The 20,810-nt window shown below is 44.5% G+C and overlaps 1 protein-coding gene across 1 annotated transcript in view; it reads right to left on the bottom strand.

The window, feature by feature from the left end:
• Positions 1 to 20,810, bottom strand: part of ADAMTS2 (ADAM metallopeptidase with thrombospondin type 1 motif 2) — a 361,463-nt gene that overhangs the window by 201,929 nt on the left and 138,724 nt on the right. The window contains exon 3 of the mRNA XM_054976819.1: positions 8,688 to 8,841. Coding sequence (XP_054832794.1) covers positions 8,688 to 8,841 — 154 coding nt within the window. The remainder of the gene's footprint in view (positions 1 to 8,687; positions 8,842 to 20,810) is intronic.

The raw sequence follows: 20,810 nt of genomic DNA on the forward strand, positions 1-20,810 counted from the left end.
GACTCTCATCAAGCCTCTGAGTTCATTGAAGTCAGCACTATGAAAATTTAACCTATGAGTTTGGCTACGAACTTCTTTGTCCCCCCGCCCCCCACAGCAACTGGAATTCAAGGAGGACATGGTCACTTCCCCCTAAGGTCCCCACCACCTTCACCCCATCTACCAATTCTTCCCTGTTGGCTAATATTAAGTCTAGTATGGTTGAGCCCCTTGTAGCTTCCTCCACCATTTGAAAAAGGAAGTTATCGGCCAGGCAGTTCAGGAAATTGCGTGATTCATGACGCTTTGCTGAGCCTGTCTCCCAGCACACACTGGGGAAGTTGAAGTCACCCATAATTATATGGTTCTGATGTCTGGATACTCTACCAATCTGTTCAAGGAGGGCAGCATCCATTTCCTCTCCCTGGTCAGGCGGTCTGCAGCAGACTCCAACAACAATACCCTTTGTCCTTCCTCCCCTTATTTCCACCCATATACTTCTCTAAGGAAACTTATCCCGTGGTCCCAGAACCCAAAGCGCTCCTGCCGGCACCACCACCTCAGCCAACAATTCACCTCGAGTATGGTCTGCTCCCTTTGCATTCCTCTTCTTTTGACAGGAAGGATAGAAGAGAATACCACCTGTGCCCCCACTGTCTTCAACTGCCTTCCAAGAGCTTCATAGTCCTCTTTAATTCTTGCAATGGTATTCACGGCCGTGTCATTCGTTCCCATGTGAACCAGCACAAACGGGTACTGATCAGTTGGTGTGATCAGTTTCAGCTGTTAGTTGTAATATCCTGAATTCTGGCTCCCGGAAAGCTACACATCTCTCGGAGTAGGGGAACTGGCCTGGACACATAACATTCCATACTTCTGAGCAGAGAGTCCCCGATGACGACCACCTTCCGTTTTCTTCCACTTCCCTGTGGCCCCATGCCCTCTTCACTCCCTCCTCCACTCCCTCACAGGGAAATAACATTTTTTAAAATTAATTACACCTTTTTAAATTGAATTGCAGAGATTTGGGTATATATGCTGTTGAGTGCAGCAACAAACTGTTTAATTTGCACATGTGGAAAAATTCTCACATATTGTAATTTCTATTTGATGGACTGTAGAGGGACCTGGCTTGCCACGAACTAACACTGGCTAATGCACAGGCAGGTCACCTAGAGGTGAAAAAGAGGAAATATAAGGCACTACATGACATGGTTCTGTGCAGCAATATGAACAGTTGGAAGATAAACTTAATTACTTAAGGACAGGGCTTTTTTTCAGCTGGAATGCGTTGGAACGGAGTTCCAGAACCTCTTGAAAAAGGTCACATGGCCAGTGGCCCCACCCCCTGATCTCCAAACAGAGGGAATTTAGATTACCCTCCGCGCCACTCAATCTAAACTCCCCTCTGTCTGGAGATCAGGGGGCGGGGCCACCAGCCATGTGACCATTTTCTTCTAGGGCAACCCACTGAGTTCCACCACCTCTTTTCCCAGAAAAAAAGCACTGCTTAAGGAGATTGGCTAATTTGCAATGAATAATTATATCTGAGTTATTGTTGTTAAATAATTGTTTCTTTTATTATTAGGGTTAGGTAGTCTTTTGTCGTGGTGTACCACAATGTATTTGTTAAAATACAAGTAAAGGGAAATCAAGATAGGAAATCGACTTATTTTAATGTTATCTTATGGTTTTGTTATCTTATGGTTTTACTTTTTAATAACAAAATAAGTAAATAATATTATTTGAAAACGTTTAAGCCATATAGTTCTTAAAAAGCTGAATATACTAGACAATCTATACATAATTTAATTTAACATCTTTCTGTCTTTACTTTAAAATTACTTCATACCAACATTAAAAAGGCTGACAAATTGTAAATCAATAAATTTAAAGTATTTATTTTTATTTAAAAATATAGCAAGAGTTTAATTTCTGTTATTGTTTTTCTGTCTTATTAAAGTTCATTGATAACAAAATGGTCACTTATATTTTGTTTCATGTGAATATGACATATTTTAATCCTAAAATAACAATATAAAATATAGGTAATACCTGTTCATTCTCATACATGGAAATGAATGGTTATCCCCAATTATAAATATCTATGGTGCTTTACATGAAAATTACAGTATGTGGGCATCCTGAACCCGGCTGGGTGAAGGGGGCAGGCATTGCAACCTTCTCCACAACTGATTGCAGCTGGGTGAAGGTGGGGCGGGCATTGCCATCTGCTCTGATCCTGATCCTGGGTGGGTGAAGGGAGAGAGAGCATGGCTGCCTGCTCTGTGCCTGATCTCAGCCAGGTGAAGGGGGATGGGCATTGCTTCCTGCTCCATGGCTGATATCGGCTGGGTGGGCATTGCCACCTGCTCCATTCCTGATTCTGGCCAGATGAAAGCAGGGGGGGCAAGCATTGCCACCTGCTCCATGTGTGATCCCAGCCGTGTGAAGGGGGGATAGGCATTGCCACCTACTCCGCGCCTGATCCTGGCTGGGTGAAGGGAGGGCAGGCATTGCCTCCTGCTCTGCGCCTGATTCCATCTGAGTGAAGGGTGGCAAGCATTGCTGTCTGCTCTGCATCTGATCCCAGCTGGGTGAACAGAGGGAGGACATTGCCACCTTCTCCACACATGATTCCAGTGGGCTGAAGGGGGAATGGACATTGCTGTCTGCTCTACTCCTGATCCTGACTGGGTGAAGGGGGGAGTGGGCATGGCCTCCTGCTCGGTGCCTGATTCCAGCCGGGTGATAGTGGGGCCGGGCACTGCCACCTGCTCCGCTCCTGATCTTAGCTGGGTGAAGGCAAGGGGGCATTGCCACCTGCTCCACGCCTGATCCCATCCTGGGCTTCCCTCTGTGGTGCGCTCTTGAAGGGACAGGCTGCCTCTTCTGGGCTTCCTTCTACAGCAGCGCTCTATGGAGGTGCACCAGGGTAGGAAGTGAGTTGTCTGAAACACGGTTAGACTTTCATATAGTAGGATGTATACACACAAAAAAGAAGATGAAGAATAGTGAGAAGAGGGGAGTTATCACAACAAAAGGCCATAAGGTCCAGTATCTCCCAGGCCATAGATACATTCCACTGCACAGCACAAATGGAAACACAATCAAATGAAGAGCTATCCGTCCGAGAGAGTGTGACCTCTCTGCTGAGGGTTTTCCAAAGTTAGGCAAACTGAATTACAATTGCTGTCTGTAGTGAGGTAGCCACTCCTGGTCTCTAATGGGCCCAAGGCTGATAATATCAAATCTGCATATGAATTTCATTTCAGCTGCTTCATACTGGAATCTGTCTTGGATAAAAGGTGAAATTATCTTTCACTTGACAGATTCCTGCACCAATTTATTATTACTCATTATTTTCAAGATTTTGAGAAGAATGACAAGGGAATAGACAAGATCAAAGTAGATATCTATAGATTGCCTTATCTTAAAGGCTTATTCTAATCATCTAACAATGCAATCCTAATAAGTGTTACTCCAGTCTAAGCCCATTGAAATCAATGGAGTAACTCTACTTAGAATGGAGTAACTCTACTTAGGATTGCACATAATTGAGCTAATGTTTTCATTCTTCTCCTTTCTCTAATGCTCTCATCAAATTGCAAGAAGGAGGTGGAGAATTTAGGGAAAAGGTATGAACACATTCACTGTGGTAGTCTGAGGAATCAAATCAATGTTGCCCTTCAGCGCAGCGAAGTCAGACACCTTGAAATGTCTTTGGAATTCTCTTAACCAATAAAGTTCTGGTTCCCATGTGTAGAGATATTATTCAAGGATAGGTATCTTGATGGAGGGCCAAAATAATATTCATATGTATGAGAATAGCATTACTTTTGTACTGTATGCAGTAACAAACTTAAAATGTTATCTGTGGTGTACCTCTTGTCAGGAGTTTAATGATTTGATGCAGGAAAGGTAACTGGATGCTTAGGGTGTCTTAAGTGGATGACTATATCTGAATCAGACCAGATCAATGTCATCCAGGACAACTGGCTGATTTGTGTGTGTGTTTGTGTGTGCACATGTGAGTAAGTGAGTGAGTTAACAATGGCATGGAATCTCAAAAACACCTTGGGGTAAATCAGATTATACTGGAGTGGATAGCTTGGATTGAATTTGCTGGGTTCAGCTTTTCAAAATGATAAAAACATCTATTTTGGAATTGTCATAAGGCTTTTGTATATTCCTCATCTTTTACTGTGACACCAAGAACTTACCTCCCTCCCCACCCCTGCCACCACCTCATACCCTCCTGCCTTGTAGCAGTTAACGAGTTGTTGAATGCCCTGTGAATGTTCCAGAAGAACTTACTGTCAGACAGGGGTTTCTCTATTCCTTTGTACAGGGACATTCTGTTCCTCTGGTCTTTGTCTCTTCTTCATTTTTTTCCCCCAAGTATTTCTACTGAGACACAGTTAACCATGAAAGGCAGGGAGGTTAATGAAGCCATTGTGATATAAAATAGGATCTATAGGTGAGACAAATACTGCACTGGTCAAGGACTAGGGGTGCGCAGTAAAAAAATGTTTCCGTTTTGAACCAGGGGTTTCTGAATGAACTGCATTCCTTTATTAGTTTGTTCCAGGTAGTCCAAAGGTGGTTTAGATCTACTCTGTTCTTTTCATCATCATAAAGTTTGGCCCGTTGAAAGTGCACAAGGTGCATGTTGGCTGCACGTGCACACATGCACTCTGTTCTTTTCAAGGGTGGCTGGGGAAACAAGGCTCTGGGGTGGTTGTTTTTGCACTTAATGGCACCAAAATCACACAGAACACAATCCTCCCTCCAAGTCACCAAACTACCAAGTTTGAGCACACAGAACAGCAATGGTTTTCAGTGTTTATGGCAGGGCTGGATCTAGGGTTGCTGGCGCCCAGGGCAACCCTAGTCTGAGCCGTTGTGTGTGTGAGCGCAGTGTGCGTGCGCTCCTGGCGCTGCGTGATGATGTCACTTCTGAGATGTCATCACGCAGGGCGGAGCATGCCACCTGCGCAGTGTGTCGGCTGAGGCAGTGTGCGGGGCTGGGAAGCCACCCGTGCCATTTGCCTCCCTGCAGGCGAATGGTGCAGGCGGCCTCGCAGCCCCCCACGCTGCCTTTTGCCTGCCCTGCAGGACAGGGGGCGTGCAGCGCTGCCACCCACACTGCCGCCCACACTGCTGCCCGTGCTCTCTCAGCAGCTGGCAGCTTCTCCCGGCGCCCCCTCCCTGGCGGCACCAGGGGCAGACTACCACCCCTGCCCCCTTCAATCCGGCCCTGGTTTATGGACCCAGAAGAATGCTTGGGGAAAGGCATCAAGGAGAGTGTTGGGTGGCTGCGCGCACACACTGGTCTTTTCAAGGGGGATGGGGAAACAAGGCTCTATTCATGTTTAACCAAAAACTGCATTGTTACCAGTCATTAGCCCCCCCCTGCTCCTAGTCCAAAACCCCATTGATCCAACATTTCTCCTCAAGCGCAAAACACACACAACAATGGACCCTGAAGAAGGTGAGTATCAGTGGGTGCACACAATTGTGGGAAATTGAGTGGCAAAATGTGGCAGTGGCAGGCCAGCTACTAAACAGGAAAATGCTCCATTGCCAACCAGCACAGCTAAAAATTTTAAAAGACTATTCCTGATTTGTTATAGTGCCAATAAGTTGCCTTGCCCTGCTATTGCCTGTTGATGTGTTGTTTCTTCCATTTTGTAGCTTATTCCCACAATGAAGGGTAAATCCGTCCTTAATGCTCAGGAGTAGTGGCTCACCAGATTTGATGTGGGTGGATCTAACTGAGCTCTGCCTTCAGCTCTGATCTTTGAACTCCAGAACAAGAAAGGCCAGAAAGAGTGAAGTGTTCCTATAAATGCCTCCATCTCAGCATCAGACTTCTTGTCACAGTGGACCTGCTGTCACTGTGACTGGCACTTAACTCGATGCCCTCTGCCTCTGAGCACCAGTTGTTCTTCAAAAGTTACTATGTTTTTGACCAGAGTAGACCATGTATGCCACTATACTACCATGATCCTTTGCACTTAGCTCTCAATCGATCTTGACTTGACAGGGCTATAATGTTGTTTCGTGCAATATGCAAAACACGATAAAGCGCTGGCAGAGAAATGTTGAGAGGTGCTACAGTACCGTGGACATGGGAGTCAATGCTATGTTTCATTCATAGGCTTCTACACCAGTGATTCATCTCCTTCCTAAAACAGTCCACCACAGTGAGACTGGGAGCAAGGGGAGGGGTTCTCTGGTCTTGTTATTGGGGCTTCGAGGGAATGAGGGATGATTCTCTTCCCTTTTTTTATTTTTGACCAATAAATGTGGGAGACCAATCAGGTCACCCTGCTATCTCTGCTCATTTAACACAGGGTTAACAAGTTTTAATCAGAACAGATGAGGACTTCTACACTCCTAGCTGGCTTGTGGTGGCATCTAAGCAAAGGGCAGCAACAGCAGAAGGGCACTGAATGGGCAACTCAGTCCACACATGTCTGGGTCCTCCTCAGTGCAGCTCTCCCTTAATAATTGTTTATTATTTCCAATTTTCACCCTATTCTGCATAACATGAGCCTTTGTGGCAGCCCATGACTTGAAGACTGGAGGAGACCACTCTCTCCTCAAACCCACAAGTGCATTCCTGCATGGACATTGGTTGCTTGACGGCCTTGTACGTAGAAGCACACAGAAGGCCATTGTACGTAAAAGCACACAGAAAGGGATTGGTGATGGCAACACTGATGATGCTGTGCACTCTGTTGCTCCCTCCCCAATGCAAAGCAAGCTGTTTGCACATCAGACCCTACAAACTACTCAGTGCAAATGCCGTTGCCTGGGAAGCACCAAAGACAAAATGTACTCATGCACAACGCGCACATTCCCCTTTCTGCCAATAGTGCTACACTACGTTAGGGCTCAGTCTTTTCTCTTGGGATCCAATTGATTAATTCCTTTTAAGGAAAACACAGATCCTGCCACCTGCCATTGCCAGCCCTGTGCCTACCTGTCCGCACTGCCGCTGAGCTGTAAGAACCGAACCAGTAACACACAAACTTTTCAGTGGGGGATTAATTACAGCTGTTTCCAGAATTTGTTTCACCATTCCAGAAGCCACTTTAACAAACTGAACCAATGATTTGCAGGTGTATTTCTGGCTTGTTTTATTTTACACACCCCTATCAAGGACCCACATTTCCAGACCTCATAAGGAGAATTCCTCTCCCTGCTTTTTACCTCCATACAACCAACAAATCATTTCTAGCTGTTTTTTCCTCTGCCCCCACAAGAAGATAGTTAAACTCTGCAGTCTTGGCCTTTCTAGAAACTAAACCATCTATTTTAGACATTTAAGAGACTTTTTATTTTCAGTATGATTCTTCAGTCCTTTGCTTACCCAATTTATTCTCAGTATAGGACATGCTTCTGTGAGTCAAGTCTGTATTCACAATTGAATTCATGCCAATGCTATTTGCCAAGGAATACTTAATATCTGATATTTTAAGGAGCAATGACAGAAGGTATAAAATTCTTTCAAGCTCTTTTGTTGCAAAGGAACTTTTGTAGCAGTTAAATATTTTCTGACACCAAGCTAATCCGTATAAAGACATTATCACTACAGCAATCAGTGTCGAAAGAATAGGAAGGACTTAGGGATGTAGCACTTACATAGGCAACCCCATCATATGGACCCATTCATAAAGCCTGTTCATCAGGATTTAGACAAATTCAAATTAATCAACATCCTATCTTTTTTTGATAACTGTTCATCAACACCACAACAATACCCCCATGTGATTTATCCCCTTCAAAAATGGACCCAGTTCATCTATTCAAGGCAGTCAGGGGCAAGGATCTTACAATGGAGAAGCCCTTTCTTTCTACCACTTTTCACAGCTGCCCCAGCTATACTTACAAACCTGGTTCTGATTTTTTTTTAAAAAACCTACATATATCTACAGTGGTCATCATTCAGCTAGCATCCACAGCAAATTCATCAATGACTATGCCACCCTTGACTACTGCATACATCATGGAACTAATTTGCATGTAGTCATATGGCTTTTGCCTTGCTGGTAATAGTCTGTCCACTCCTTAGCCCCTCCCCCATATAGGTTGTGGCTGATGAAATTTCAAGTGTGAACTGCCATTCAAAACCTGCAGTTTGAGGTCATATGAAAACTGAATCAGTGGTGCTTCATCTGTAGAGATGTGCATAACAAAAAAAACAGCCAAAAATTACACACAGAACTTACTGGTTCAGCTTGTTACAGTAGCTTCTGGAACACTGAATCAAATCTGGGAAAATAAATTCAAATGAGTTTCTCCTGCTAAAAAGTCTTAATTTGTGTTCATTTTGTTAATTCCGACTGTTATAATTTATGTCCTCTCAGCCTGGTTGTGGTATTGTTAGCCACCTTCAGTTTGATGAGACAAGGTGGGATAGAAATGTTTCAAATAAATCATTAAACCTTTTCACAGTTGACCTACACTGCTTATTTTAACAAAATCAGAACACTTCAGGAAGATGCTAAGCTGCTCCCGTATTTGAAATTTCATCTCTTCAGTTCCTTCACTGCTTCTAAACGGTAACAGCTGAAATGTGGTAATGAAAGAGAAGGGATTTCTCCTGTCAAGGATGTCAAAGTTGAGAGCTTATACTGACTACTGGGCTCATGCTTTTAGTTGTGCTTTAACTAGTGCCATCAACATCTCAGCCTTACCTCTGTGCTGGAAATCTGGGTGCTCACTGGGAGGTGTTTTCTTGGCAGCCGCCCTACGATACACAACGTGTGTCCTACCTTCCTCCTCCTCCTGCTTCCCTTTTTGCAGAGGTTCAATGAAGAACTCGTCCTTGTCTGTGCGAATCATGCCAGCCTGAAGTGACAGGGCAAAAGATGGAACATTTCAAATGACTGCCCATGCAGCAGGCATTTTGAATAAAGCTTTACAATATGCTTAAGCACACTTCAATGCTCTCCAGAGAGTAGTCAAGATGCAGACAGTAAGCAAGGTGAATTCTTTATTAGAGCAAGAAAATACAACATCAGAGTCTCAGCTTGACAAGGAAGGACAGCGGTAAAGCATTAGACTGAAGTGATTCTAATTCAGGAATCTAATTAATGAAGGCTGGGCTTGGGCTATGGAAAGAGAGGGAATTATGATCAGACCACCCCTGCAATGGAAGAGTTAGTATGATGCAATATATTACATTTTATCAGTCATGTTCATTGAAATGGCATCTGTTGGTATAGGAGTATGCAAGCTTTTGAATTACAGAGAATTATAACATCTGGAATCTTCCTACTTTGAAGTTGCAAATTCTATGGCACTGAAAAAAATCTCCACATTCTTATACAAATACAATTTGATCCAACAGAAGAGGCAACGTGCCTCAATTTCACTGCCTGTTCCCTAGGACAAGCAGAGCAGCCATGCTTTTGTCACCCTGATGAGTGTTTCAATGTTGATATGAATATTACTATGTAAACATATTCACCAAGACACAGTTTTAACCACACAAAGGTAGGAAATCATCCCTGTTTATACTACAAAGGAAGTGTGATGTGACAAGCTGCTATACACTGAAAACAGTTAGCTCCAGACAGAAGTTTAGAAGCTGCCTTTTGCACTGATTAATGCTTCTGGGCTAATTAAAGCTGCCTTTCACACTAATTAAAGCTTCTGAGCTTCTTCAGAAGCAGTCCCACATACTGGTTTACAATACTACAATCTAGAGGTTACAGTGGCATTAGCCTTGCCAGGTTCCCACCAATGGTAGACAATCTTCCAGCAACTGAAGTCTCTGCCCACTGGAAGAGGCAGGCTGCTAAAGATTTTCCACCATTGGTAGAGGCCAGGAAGTAGGCTGGGAAAATGAGCATGAATGCCCCCATGCCCCCAGCCAATGACATCACTTCCAGTGTGATCCAGAAGCAACAGCAAAACACTAGGTAGCACTGGAAGTAACCTTATTGACTGGTGCCATGGAGTGTGCACACACTTCACACATGTAGTATATAGGGAAACTGCTGCCCCACTGCCCCAAACCCCCACCATCCACTGCCCTCCCGCTAGTTGCCAGGGAGGAACTGACAACCCTAAGTTACATGGATCAACATTTGTATACATTTGAGAGTGAGAGCTAAAGAAGGGTAAGTAGTTTCACAAACATGAAACTTTCCTACATATGATACATATGCAGGTGAACTAAAGAACAGGAAAGGCCATTGAAGTCCTACTCACCCAACTAATTTAACTCATGGTACTTGTAAAGACAACTTTTAACTGAGCCAACCCATTGTTGCATGTACCTGATAGAAGACCATTAACTTCCTCAGAGAAGAATTCCGCTTTTCATTCATGATAATCAACCCTCATTTCAGGGAGGCTTGCATTCGCATGCAAAAGACAGATCCTGTATCTGCCAGGATTATCCTGTCACAAGGTAATGTGAATTAAAGCAACAGTTGGATCTGCTTGTGTCAGGAAAATCTCATCTGGCCCAAGAATATTCTTATTTGATCTCTGTACCAAGCAATGGCTACATTTTAGAATCAAACGATCTTCATTTGGTACAATACACCATCTGGTTGCAACTTGCTGCAGATGCAAATATGGACATCTGCACATTTATTCAAAACTCAGTCCTGTGGCATCACATCACCATGAAACTAAACTGGATGAAGATCACAAATCCTCCAGGAAAACCCATAAGCAATTCCTCAGCTGCAAAGCTACAATTGTCTTCAATTAAAATTTGATTTCTATAATAAAACTTAACAGAAGTCAAATCTGTCAGAGCATCCATCCAATCTAAATTGAAAGCCTTTCCCTTATATTTAATTTAGGGTACCTAGCTGAGATTATTTATCAGCTGAGACCTAGCTGATGGGCCACTCCAGGTTTTCCGCAGAAGTGATGTCCTATCATCAACAACAGCACTTCCTCCCCTCCCCTCCCCTCTCCATTCCCCCACTGGTTGCCAGGCTGTGCCCAGCAACTCTACTCTTGGCAAACATTTCAGTATCCCACAAAGATATTTTATTATGTAAATGTCCACAAGTGAAAGATCTGGCATAGCGCTAGCTTCCTCTGCTGTAGTTTATATATGCAAAAGGAAACTGAATTTGAAAACAGTGACCTGGAACTTCTTAATCTAATTTAGATAGAGTCTACATTCAACAAAGGAAAAGAGAAAACTGGCTAAGCGGACAACAAGCCAGAATGATTAACAGACACTTAACTGAGAAGATGGTATTTAATTTTTTTAATGTACTTGAAGAAGAAAAATATCATCCCTAAATGTAGTTTTGCTTAACATTTCAACATGTGATGAGAGGCAAATTCCAAACCTGTGCCTGAGCACTCACATACAGGTTGAAAAGAATTTTCGTTGTCAGATAAAAGGAAGAAAATTATCCTCTTTTTTGAAACCAACAAGGGAAACAAACAATTGAGAATGGCTACTGCATCATACCAATGCTGGTTCCCCATGGCACTTCCATTCTTGCAAGCCACTTTCAAACTCTGCAACAACAGCTGCATTAGAGGTACAGTTATAGGCTTGAATCCAATGAAGTGCTTCTGCAGACAGAATGATTTCTGCCTGCAGAGCACGGCTTTCTCACTTCACCACTACTGCTGCAGTTCAACCCACCCCCCTGGAAATGCTGCTCCATTGGACCCAAATTATCCACATACACACACTGTCACCCTATATGAGGTAGTTAGTTTCCCATTTAAATGGTGCTGATTTCAACTGAACATGTTGCAATAGGGAGCTAATGAGATGGATCTGATTTACCTGGCAAAGGGTTTGGTGGGGTGCACTCATCAAATATTGGGGGAGGGGGCACAGGATTGCTAAGCAATACCAACTGCTGTTGTACATGCTGGATGGCTCCACCTACTAAGAACAGTAGATTTGTGGAAGCCTTCAGAAAATGCTAAAAAACGGCAGATGCCACACTAGGACAGCTAAGCAAAGTTGAAGATTGTGGCTGGAATGTACCTAGAGGCAGGGCCGGCGTGCCCATTGAGGCCAGGTAGGCGGTGGCCTCAGGCGCGGGGTGCCAGAGGGAGTGCCAGAGGAGGCGCGGGGGGTGGGAGCGCGCGCCACAAAGCAGCAGCCGCCTATCCTCCCACCACCGCCGCCAGCATAAGCCCCCAGCCAGGCGCAGCCGCCGCGGGCAGGCATCTGCGGCGGCGCAGGAAACCAAGCGGGAGAGCTTGGAGGCTGCCCGCCACAGTGATCGGGCTGGTGGCAGCACGCTCCGTGATGACATCACATGTGACGTCATCACGCAGGCTGGTGCTTGCACGTGCGCACAAGGGGCGCCCAGCCAGCCGGCTGCGAGTGCCGCAAACCCTTGCGCTGCCCCTGCCTAGAGGGATAGCTCCAATTAGCTCACTGGAAGAACTAGTTTTGAGAGCTGGTGGTGAGGAAGCCACAGAGAGAGCATAGCTCCTTGCTTAAAGTCCAGACTGAGTTCTTTGAACCTGGACCACGTCCACGACTGTTAAGGGCTCAGTACTTGACTAGAGTAGGGATATGTTTGAAGTGAATGAAGACTGCAAAATATTTTTAAAATTCTAGAATCCATGGAAATGTCTTTTTGACTTAATACTGTAAACAGTTGATGGTTAAATTTCATTGACTTCAGTAGTACATGGACATGAGAAACTGACAGGATGACATACCAAATGCAAAAAAGAAAAGAAAAAGAATGCCTGTTCTGGCTTTTACACATTATCACACAACTGACACCCTTGTCTCCCACCATGCCCACTATCTAGCCAGGGCCAGGCTTCTTTGCACCCTAGGCAAGGTTAACTACTCCCTGCTCCCCGCTAGCCTAAATGTGTTTTAACTGAACTGTCCTGTTTTGAGTTAAATTATTTAATATGTTTATTTTATATTCTTAGTGTTTTATATTTGTATGTTTTACTTTTGCTGTACACTGCCCTGAGTCCTTCGGGAGATGGGCGGTATAAAAATTCAATTAAAGTAAAGTAAAGTAACCAATTTATATGCCATCGTCACACTCAGCAGCTAGGGCACCCATCCTGGGCTAGTTGACTGGGAAGCAAGGTAGCTCACTAGCTGGTTGGCAATTCAAGCCTAAGAGCCAAAACACATGTTAAGAAATACCTAGGTTCAGCACGTGTTCTCTTACCTCAAGGTTTGCAGGGATCTGTAGGAGTCCTGGAAGCTTAAAGTTTAGCATTTACAGAGCAGCAAAAAGGGGAAGGGAAATACAGGCTCCTGTATTTTAAGCTTTAAGCTTCCAGGACGCCTTTAAGCTTCCAGGACACTTACAGATCCTTTAAGCTTCCAGGACTTTAAGCTTCCAGGACCCCTACAGATCTTTAAGCTTCCAGGACACCTACTTTAAGCTTCCAGGACGCCTACAGATCCCGGCAAACCTTGAGGTAAGAGAACACGTGCTGAACCTAGGTATTTCTTAACGTGTGTTTTGGCTCTTAGTCCAACAGTCCAGGTCAGGTCACAGGCAAGGCAGTCCAAAGCAAGGCAGGCAGGTGCAAGTCCAGGAGTCGAGGTTGTTAGCCAAGAGTTCCATCAGTGGGGAGCAGGATGCAAGGGAGGGTCAAGAGCTTCCAGGAATGGGAGTGCAGGTCGCAGGGAGGGGCGAGCTCGGTTGCTTCCACGCCAAGCCTTGCTCAGTGTGCTCCTTTTATCCCCTTGGTCAGTTAACCAGCCGGCACGCAGGTGTTGCCTCTTCATCTGACTCCATCTCCTCGGCTTCGGCATCCAGTACCACCTGGCATTGTGCACGGAAGTGGGTGCATTGAGTTTCTAATCTCTCCATTGAAGGTTCTTCTTGCACCATGGCTGGTTCCATTGCTGGGCCCCTCAGGTCAGTTCTACGCCCCTCTGAGGTCTGCACCCTAGGTTGCTGCCTAGTTGGCCTAATGGTAGCACTGGCCCTGTATTTAGCTATAGATGCTTGATGTCATCTCACCCACCATCCACCATCCAGTAGCCTAAAAATCAATCCTGCCCTAGCACATCACTGAAAACAATGTTGACTGTGACAATAGTTCAGGATGAGATCAATCAATCATCCTTCCTTCTTGCAAAGCTCATGTGCATGTTTCAAATCTATAGAGATCTTTTCCTGGAGTATTAATTTGGGTTTTCAAAATAAAGTTCAATGCTCATATTTGGTACAAAATAAAAAAATAAATGGAAAGAATTACAGAATAGCTAGGTTTACCAAAGCAGTAAAGTCTAGCAAGCTACTGGCAAGAAATGCAGATTTGACAAACAAGCCATAATTTCCTCCCAGGGGTATGTTGTGCTCTTTTGCAAAAGAAAATGTAGTTTGTTTAAGTTGAGTAGAGCAAATCATTACTAGAGAAAAAGCATACCAATACTGAACAAGCTATCCATATGAAAATGTCTGTAGAAATAACCCAAATGTATAGCATTTTTTTTTAAAAAATCCCTTATGTACACCGTATAATCATCTATTTTTTTGTAATAGCTATGGCTATGCGACTGTTTACCCAGATTTTGGCATGGAAGCTCAAAAATTAAGGACAACTTAACACCTACTCAGAGCAGTTTACAAAGTATGTCATTATGATACCCACAACAACAAACACCCTGTGAGGTGGGTGGGGCTGAGAGAGTTCCTAGAAGCTGTGACTGACCCAAAGTCACCCAGCTGGCTTCAAGTGGAGGAGTGGGCAATCAAACCTGGTTCTCCAGCTTAGAGTCCCGTACTCTTAACCACTACACCAAACTGTATGTAAGTGATGTGCTGCCCATGGGAGTGTTTCCACACTTCGTATGAGGCTGATTCTTTCAGAATTAGTCTGTTTGGGGACAAAATCGGCCCCTGAAAAGCATAGGAGCACTTCCATGGCTGGACCGATGACTTCACTTCAGGAAGTGATGTTATTGGGCTCCGATGGGGGCGTGCCCATTGCACACTTGCCCAGGGTTGCCTACCAGTAGTGGGCGATCATTGAGCAGCTTGCCACATTGGGGCAAATTGCCGGAAGTTTGCCTGCCACCAGCACACACCTAAAAGCTCTAGCTGAATGTTTCTTTATGAGCCAGGACTTAGCCTGCAATATTCACTGAGCAGGGTCTGGAGCTGGCTTTAGAACTCAAGGTTGTGGCCTAGTAAACTGGTTGATCCAGCATAGACAGTCTTCCCAAGTCTTGGTTTAAGTAGGCTGGGATGGAATTGTCCCCAGCTGCACTGCTGACAGAAACTGGACTTCCTGAGGCTGCTCTGCATATCAGTCAGTATCCTGCAAGGAACCACCGACAGCACACTACTCAAGCGCTACCATAGGGGCTGAATCCACATTACCTCTGTGCATCCTGGCGTTGCACTAAATGTTCGCTAAACACCCGGAAGTATAGCGTCTTTCAAGCACGATTTCTGAATTGCGCTAGAAAGACGCTATACTTCAGGGTGTTTAGCGAACATTTAGTGCAACACTGGGACGCGTGGAGGTAATGTGGATTCAGCCAGGGTTGCATGCAGTCAGTCTGGCACTTTGTCTCCTTTGTTCCACCTTGGGCTGGGCTTTCTGCTTCTGGCATTCCTACAGACTGGGAGAGGGCCCTGAGGCACTACATGATTGGGTTCAAGTCCTGCCTAGCAGAGGACTGGAGACTCAGGGGCTGATGGCAAGGTTTCCCTCACAGGTTCTGACAGAGTGTCCTCTGGCACTAATGAGACATCCACAGGGGCCCCTGCAGTGCTGGTCCCTCTGGTCCACCTCAGTCACTGATCTTGGCTCCTCAGGCTACTTCCTTGGGGATTCAGAGTCACTAAGTCAGTCAGAGAGAGTCATGACATAGCCATACCACTTGAGGTGGTAGCATTGTCTCACACGTACAGACACAACAAATATACAGTATTATATTGTCAATGGCAGGGGCAGTGGATGAAGCAGGAGTTTAAGTACAGGAGCAGAAGGAGTCTCAAGAATTGCCAGGTAAGGGGACCTACTACTACCAACACACTCCGGAGGTACAACTCTTTTAACTTTTGAAATTTTTATAGAAAATTATCAGTGATAAATGCTAAGTGCAAAAAACAATTTTGTGCAAGTCAATATCGTCATACAAATTCATAAATAACATGAAAGTAACATATCTAGCAGCAGTCAATTACAGTCATTCATGAATAGTCCAACTGGTGAAAAGTCCATATAAATAATCCTTAATTTCTTATATAGATGTTACTTTCTTGTATAGATGTTATTTTTATCTATTCTCAAATGTATCACTCAGTTGATGAAATCTGACGGAACAATGAGTGATACATTTGAGAATTGCTGAAGGCCATCTATAAAACTATGCCCGTGAGGAAGTCTTAGTACGAAACGGGGATTGAAAATCTGCTGTCTTGAACCCGTAGGCTGTTCTTTGAAGAGAGATTCAGCTCCAGGTTGTTTCCACCTGCTTGATGGTCGACGCTCTGAAAATAATAATAACACTAACTTGTTCACTGCTCTGGGAGAGGCACTAATCTGCCTAGAAGAGTGGTATATAAGTACTGTTGTTGTTGTTGTTGTTGTTGTTGACCACAAATACACTAGAGAACTCAGTGAAACAACCCACTATTGTTCTCACTGTCCCTTCAAACACTACTAATATCTCTTGAATTCACTTGGCTTTCTTTAAAAGTTTAATTTGCCGGAAATTTTGGGAACTGACAGCAATCTCTGGGTTTTACAGTTTGAGGTCTTACTGCTAATTAAATGTCTCCTCTGGCTGAACACTCTGCAAGTGCCCTAATTGTCTCCTCATTCACATTCACATCACAGCTTAATGTTCTAGACCCGTAATGAAGTAAACCTGCACAGCATCTACAGCTGCTTCTCAAAGGCTCCAGAGTTCAGACCCACACTGTAGCTCCAGCTTTAATTAATGCTCATTTTCTCCTCATTAGTACAAGCACATGTAAGTTTCTTTCTTGCTACACACACTGAGATTTACATCTCATTTTTTGTGCATGCAATATGGCAAAGAATTATATGTATATAAACCTGAAATTAATTTGTGCTGGGGGCAGGAACTAACTAAAGGGATAAGCCAGCTGGAGTGCATAATCAAGTATGCAACACAACATATTTATAATACTGCTTAAGAAAACTCTTCCAAACCTTTTCCTACTTATCAAAATAAAGCTGGCCTTTAATCTATGCTGACATGATTATAGGAACTACCTGAGAATAAGAATTGGCTCACAGCTATCACCACTGCTGCCACCACCTGTGAGAAATGAATCCTCCTGTATCTCAGTATGTTTAGGCCAATCCCATAAGCCCAATGGAGACAAGTCAAGAAGCATCTGTTTCAAAAATGAATGCAAAGCAAAAACTTGAAGGTCTCAATATAAAATATATTGTATATAAGCTGTTTAATTGCCTGCGATCTCTTCAGGCATAGCATAGAAGGGAATCATGGTCTACACTGACCCCTGCACTGCAAATACCAGGAGCGTGGCTTTCTAGCCTTGCCTGGACTGCTCAACAGAGCAAAACCTTCTGTCTGCTGTAGTCTCAGGACCTGGTTTTCTGCTTCTTTTCCTCCAACCACCAGCCACTGGCCTCAGAAGATGCAAGCTACAGCTTAACTTAGGTCCCACATGCCCAACCTAACCCAGACAAAAATAAAGAGAGGAGATACTATTGCTAGCAGGGCAAAGCTTTTACCTCCTGCTCTGCTTTGCCCCTGAAACCCACGGAAGCTACTTCCAGGAAAGAAGTGCCTGGGGACAGACTGTTGTTAGTGGGGGAAGAGCTTTATTCCTGCTCTGTTCCTTCCCTTCAGCCTTTGGAATACACATGCTAAATCTGGATTGGCAAATTCCAGGAGATTTGGGTCTGGAGCATGGGGAGGGTGGGCTGTGGAAAGGGGAGGGACTTCAGTGGGTTATAATGCCACCCTCCAAATCAGCCATTTTCTCCAAGGGAGTGATTTCTGCAGTCTGGCAATCAGTGTAATTCTGGAAGGTCTCCAGGTCCCTCCTGAAGGCTGGTAACCTTACCTTGAAAGCTTAAAGGGCAACTGTATCCAGAAAAGAAGGAAGTGCCTGGGGGAGGCTAGCAGGGCAGAATTTTTACTACCTGTTCTGTTCCCTTCCCCTTCCCTCAAAATTAGTCTGAAGACAGGTAGATTTGTTGTATTTGATGGTTTGTTATTGCTTCCTCCCAGGGGTTTTTTTCTGGGAGAAGAGGTGGCGGAACTCTCAAGAGGGAAATGAGGAAGAAACACATGGGTTTCTTTGAAATAAAATTATTTTCAAGAACCAAGTATTTTAAAGAGGTTCCGGAACTCCGTTCCCCACATTCCCCCTGAAAAAAAGCCCTGCTTCCTTTTATTGTTAGCTGCCTTGAGTTCACATTCAGTGTTCAAATACCAAAATATATAAACAAAGGCAGAAGACTGTATCAGCTTCAGATGAAAGCAAGAGTGTCCACAGAAGACACCTCCTCTCTGTCCAGACACTCCACCAGCCTTCTAGCTCCTGCTGGCCCTGGAAAACTCTAGCTAGAAGAGCAGAGGAGGGTGTGCAGCCTCTGCCAGGGTCCCGGCAGCCATGGATCAAGTGCAGTTCAGCCATGTGGATCAGGCAAAGAGCCCAACAGCAGAATGTCACCTCATTGTGGCTCGATGGGCGGCACCATGGTCACATCCCAAGCCTGACAAGTTCCACCTGTATGCCAGGGAAAGCAGCCCAGCCTCCTTTCTCCTCCAGGTGATAGATCCCAAGAGGGGATTAGGCACTGGGCCAGGGAGGGTGGGGACCTGCTCTATTTAGAAAGGTTTCTTTGAGGAAGCCAGGAAGGAAAAGGAGGGTCAGATCAGTCCTGTGAGCGGAAGGAGTGACCACCCCGAGTCCTTAGGGGACTGGGTGAGGCAATCTCTCTGCAACCCTTCTGAGGCTTAGGTAACTCCTCTCCCCACCCCCCCACCCCGCCCCCGGTTGCTGGGTCAGCCAAAGAGCATCAAGTGGATGTGGAGCGAGAGGTGCTTCACAGAAAAGAAGGTTCTGCAGACCCCCTTGTTTCAGAATAAGATGGCTTGCAAAGAACACTGGGGAAACTGTATATCCCAAACTCTCCCCATGGAATAGTCCCATATCAGTTTACATAGACAGTTTACAAACAGAAGCAGACACTGCCTGTGATATGCCAGCTGCAGTGGAAATGGAGGTACGTGGAGTTGTTATATGGCCCTTGCCCCTCATTAACATTTGTTATGTGTGTACTCCAGAAATACTTTGTGGCTTAAAACAGCCCTAAGGCATAGGGCAGCACCCTCTACAAATCTCCTGACCTTTAGAGCCCCAGAGTGAGGGAATAAACTAACTCAACAACAGAAATGTATGGACCAAAGTTCCTTTGTCTCCCTTCTATTTTCTTTACTCAAGATTTCTGGTGTCAGAACAGGAGTCACATATGCAACAGACTGTTCCAATGTTACCCCAGATCTTGTGTGTGAACTGTGTGTGTGTAGGGGATGTTCTGATGTGACAGGTCTTACATGGGGACTGATTTGGGTAACAGAGCCCCCCTTCACAATGCTCCTGGATCATAGCAGTTGCTGCAGAGCATGCACTGAGCCAGCCAGAAAGAAGAGACAGAGCCAAGTGGGAGCAATGAGTGGCCAAGAAAGTGGACCTTAGAAAGAGGAGAAGGCTGCTTGTCTTTGTTTTCCTTTGTCTTTATCTTGGGTGGTGCACTGCCGTCTTTCCCCCTCATGTATCATTTTTAAACTTTCCATTGTCATGCTACTGGACCATGCTTTCCACCCATGCCTTTTGGTGCTTCAACTAAATACAGCTGAGACTTAGTGCTCTCTGCTTTGCTGCTGCTGCTTGCCTGTTCACTGGCTGTTGTATCGCTCTGCAGCTGTGCAACCGCAGACAAGACTGGAGTACCTTCGTCTGCATCTCCCGAGCCTCTGGGGGAGGTGAGGCTTTGCAAGACTCTTTTAGAGTTAGTTGCCTGTTATACATGCGGGCTGGTTGTGTCCTCTACAGACAAGTTCTTGCCTGTGCATCTTTTAAAAGTTCTGGACAAGGCAATGCAAATAATTATATAAAAACTAGACCACTACAAACCAAACTGTTCAAAATTCCATGTGAAGCAATGGACAGCCGTCATGCAGCATTCCTTCAACGTGTAGAGGTGAGGTGGTTATCACAAAAGATCATAAGATCTTTGAGCTTCATCACAAACATAGACTGTCTGGTGGTTTGACAAATTACTCATGGCTGCTGAGACTTGCGTACCTCGCAGATATATTCACCAAGCTGAATGAAATTAATCTGTTGCTGCAAGGAAGAAATGTGAACATTTTCAACATAAAAGAAACTTTCACTGCTGTTCTAGAAACTGGAATTTTGGACATAATCCATAGAAGAAAAGAATGGCTGCTTTCCTATGCTGAATGACTTTTTGAGTGAATCCAGTTCTGTTCTCGATGAAGGTATTTGCAGTGACTTTGCACAGCATTTTAGTGACTTGCACTGCTATCTTTCATGCTTTCCTCCCATAAACCACAACAATGATGTGTTAAGAAAGCCATTTTTAATAACAGCCAAACCAGTTGGTTTATCAGCTCAAGATTATGAGAACATGATCAACATTACTTCTGATTTCATGGACAAACAAAATTTCAGCAACTTCTGCTAATTTGGTTTTTTGAGTTGCAAACCATGCGGTTCATAAGCTTTTCCCCTTTGCTACAATGTATTTGTGTGAAATTGCACTTTCACATTACACCACAACAAAAACAAAAGACAGGAACAGACTTGATCCTGTACCTTATATAATAATCCAGC

The sequence above is a fragment of the Eublepharis macularius genome, chromosome 4, assembly GCF_028583425.1.
Source record: "Eublepharis macularius isolate TG4126 chromosome 4, MPM_Emac_v1.0, whole genome shotgun sequence".
NCBI classification, from domain to species: Eukaryota; Metazoa; Chordata; class Lepidosauria; order Squamata; family Eublepharidae; genus Eublepharis; species Eublepharis macularius.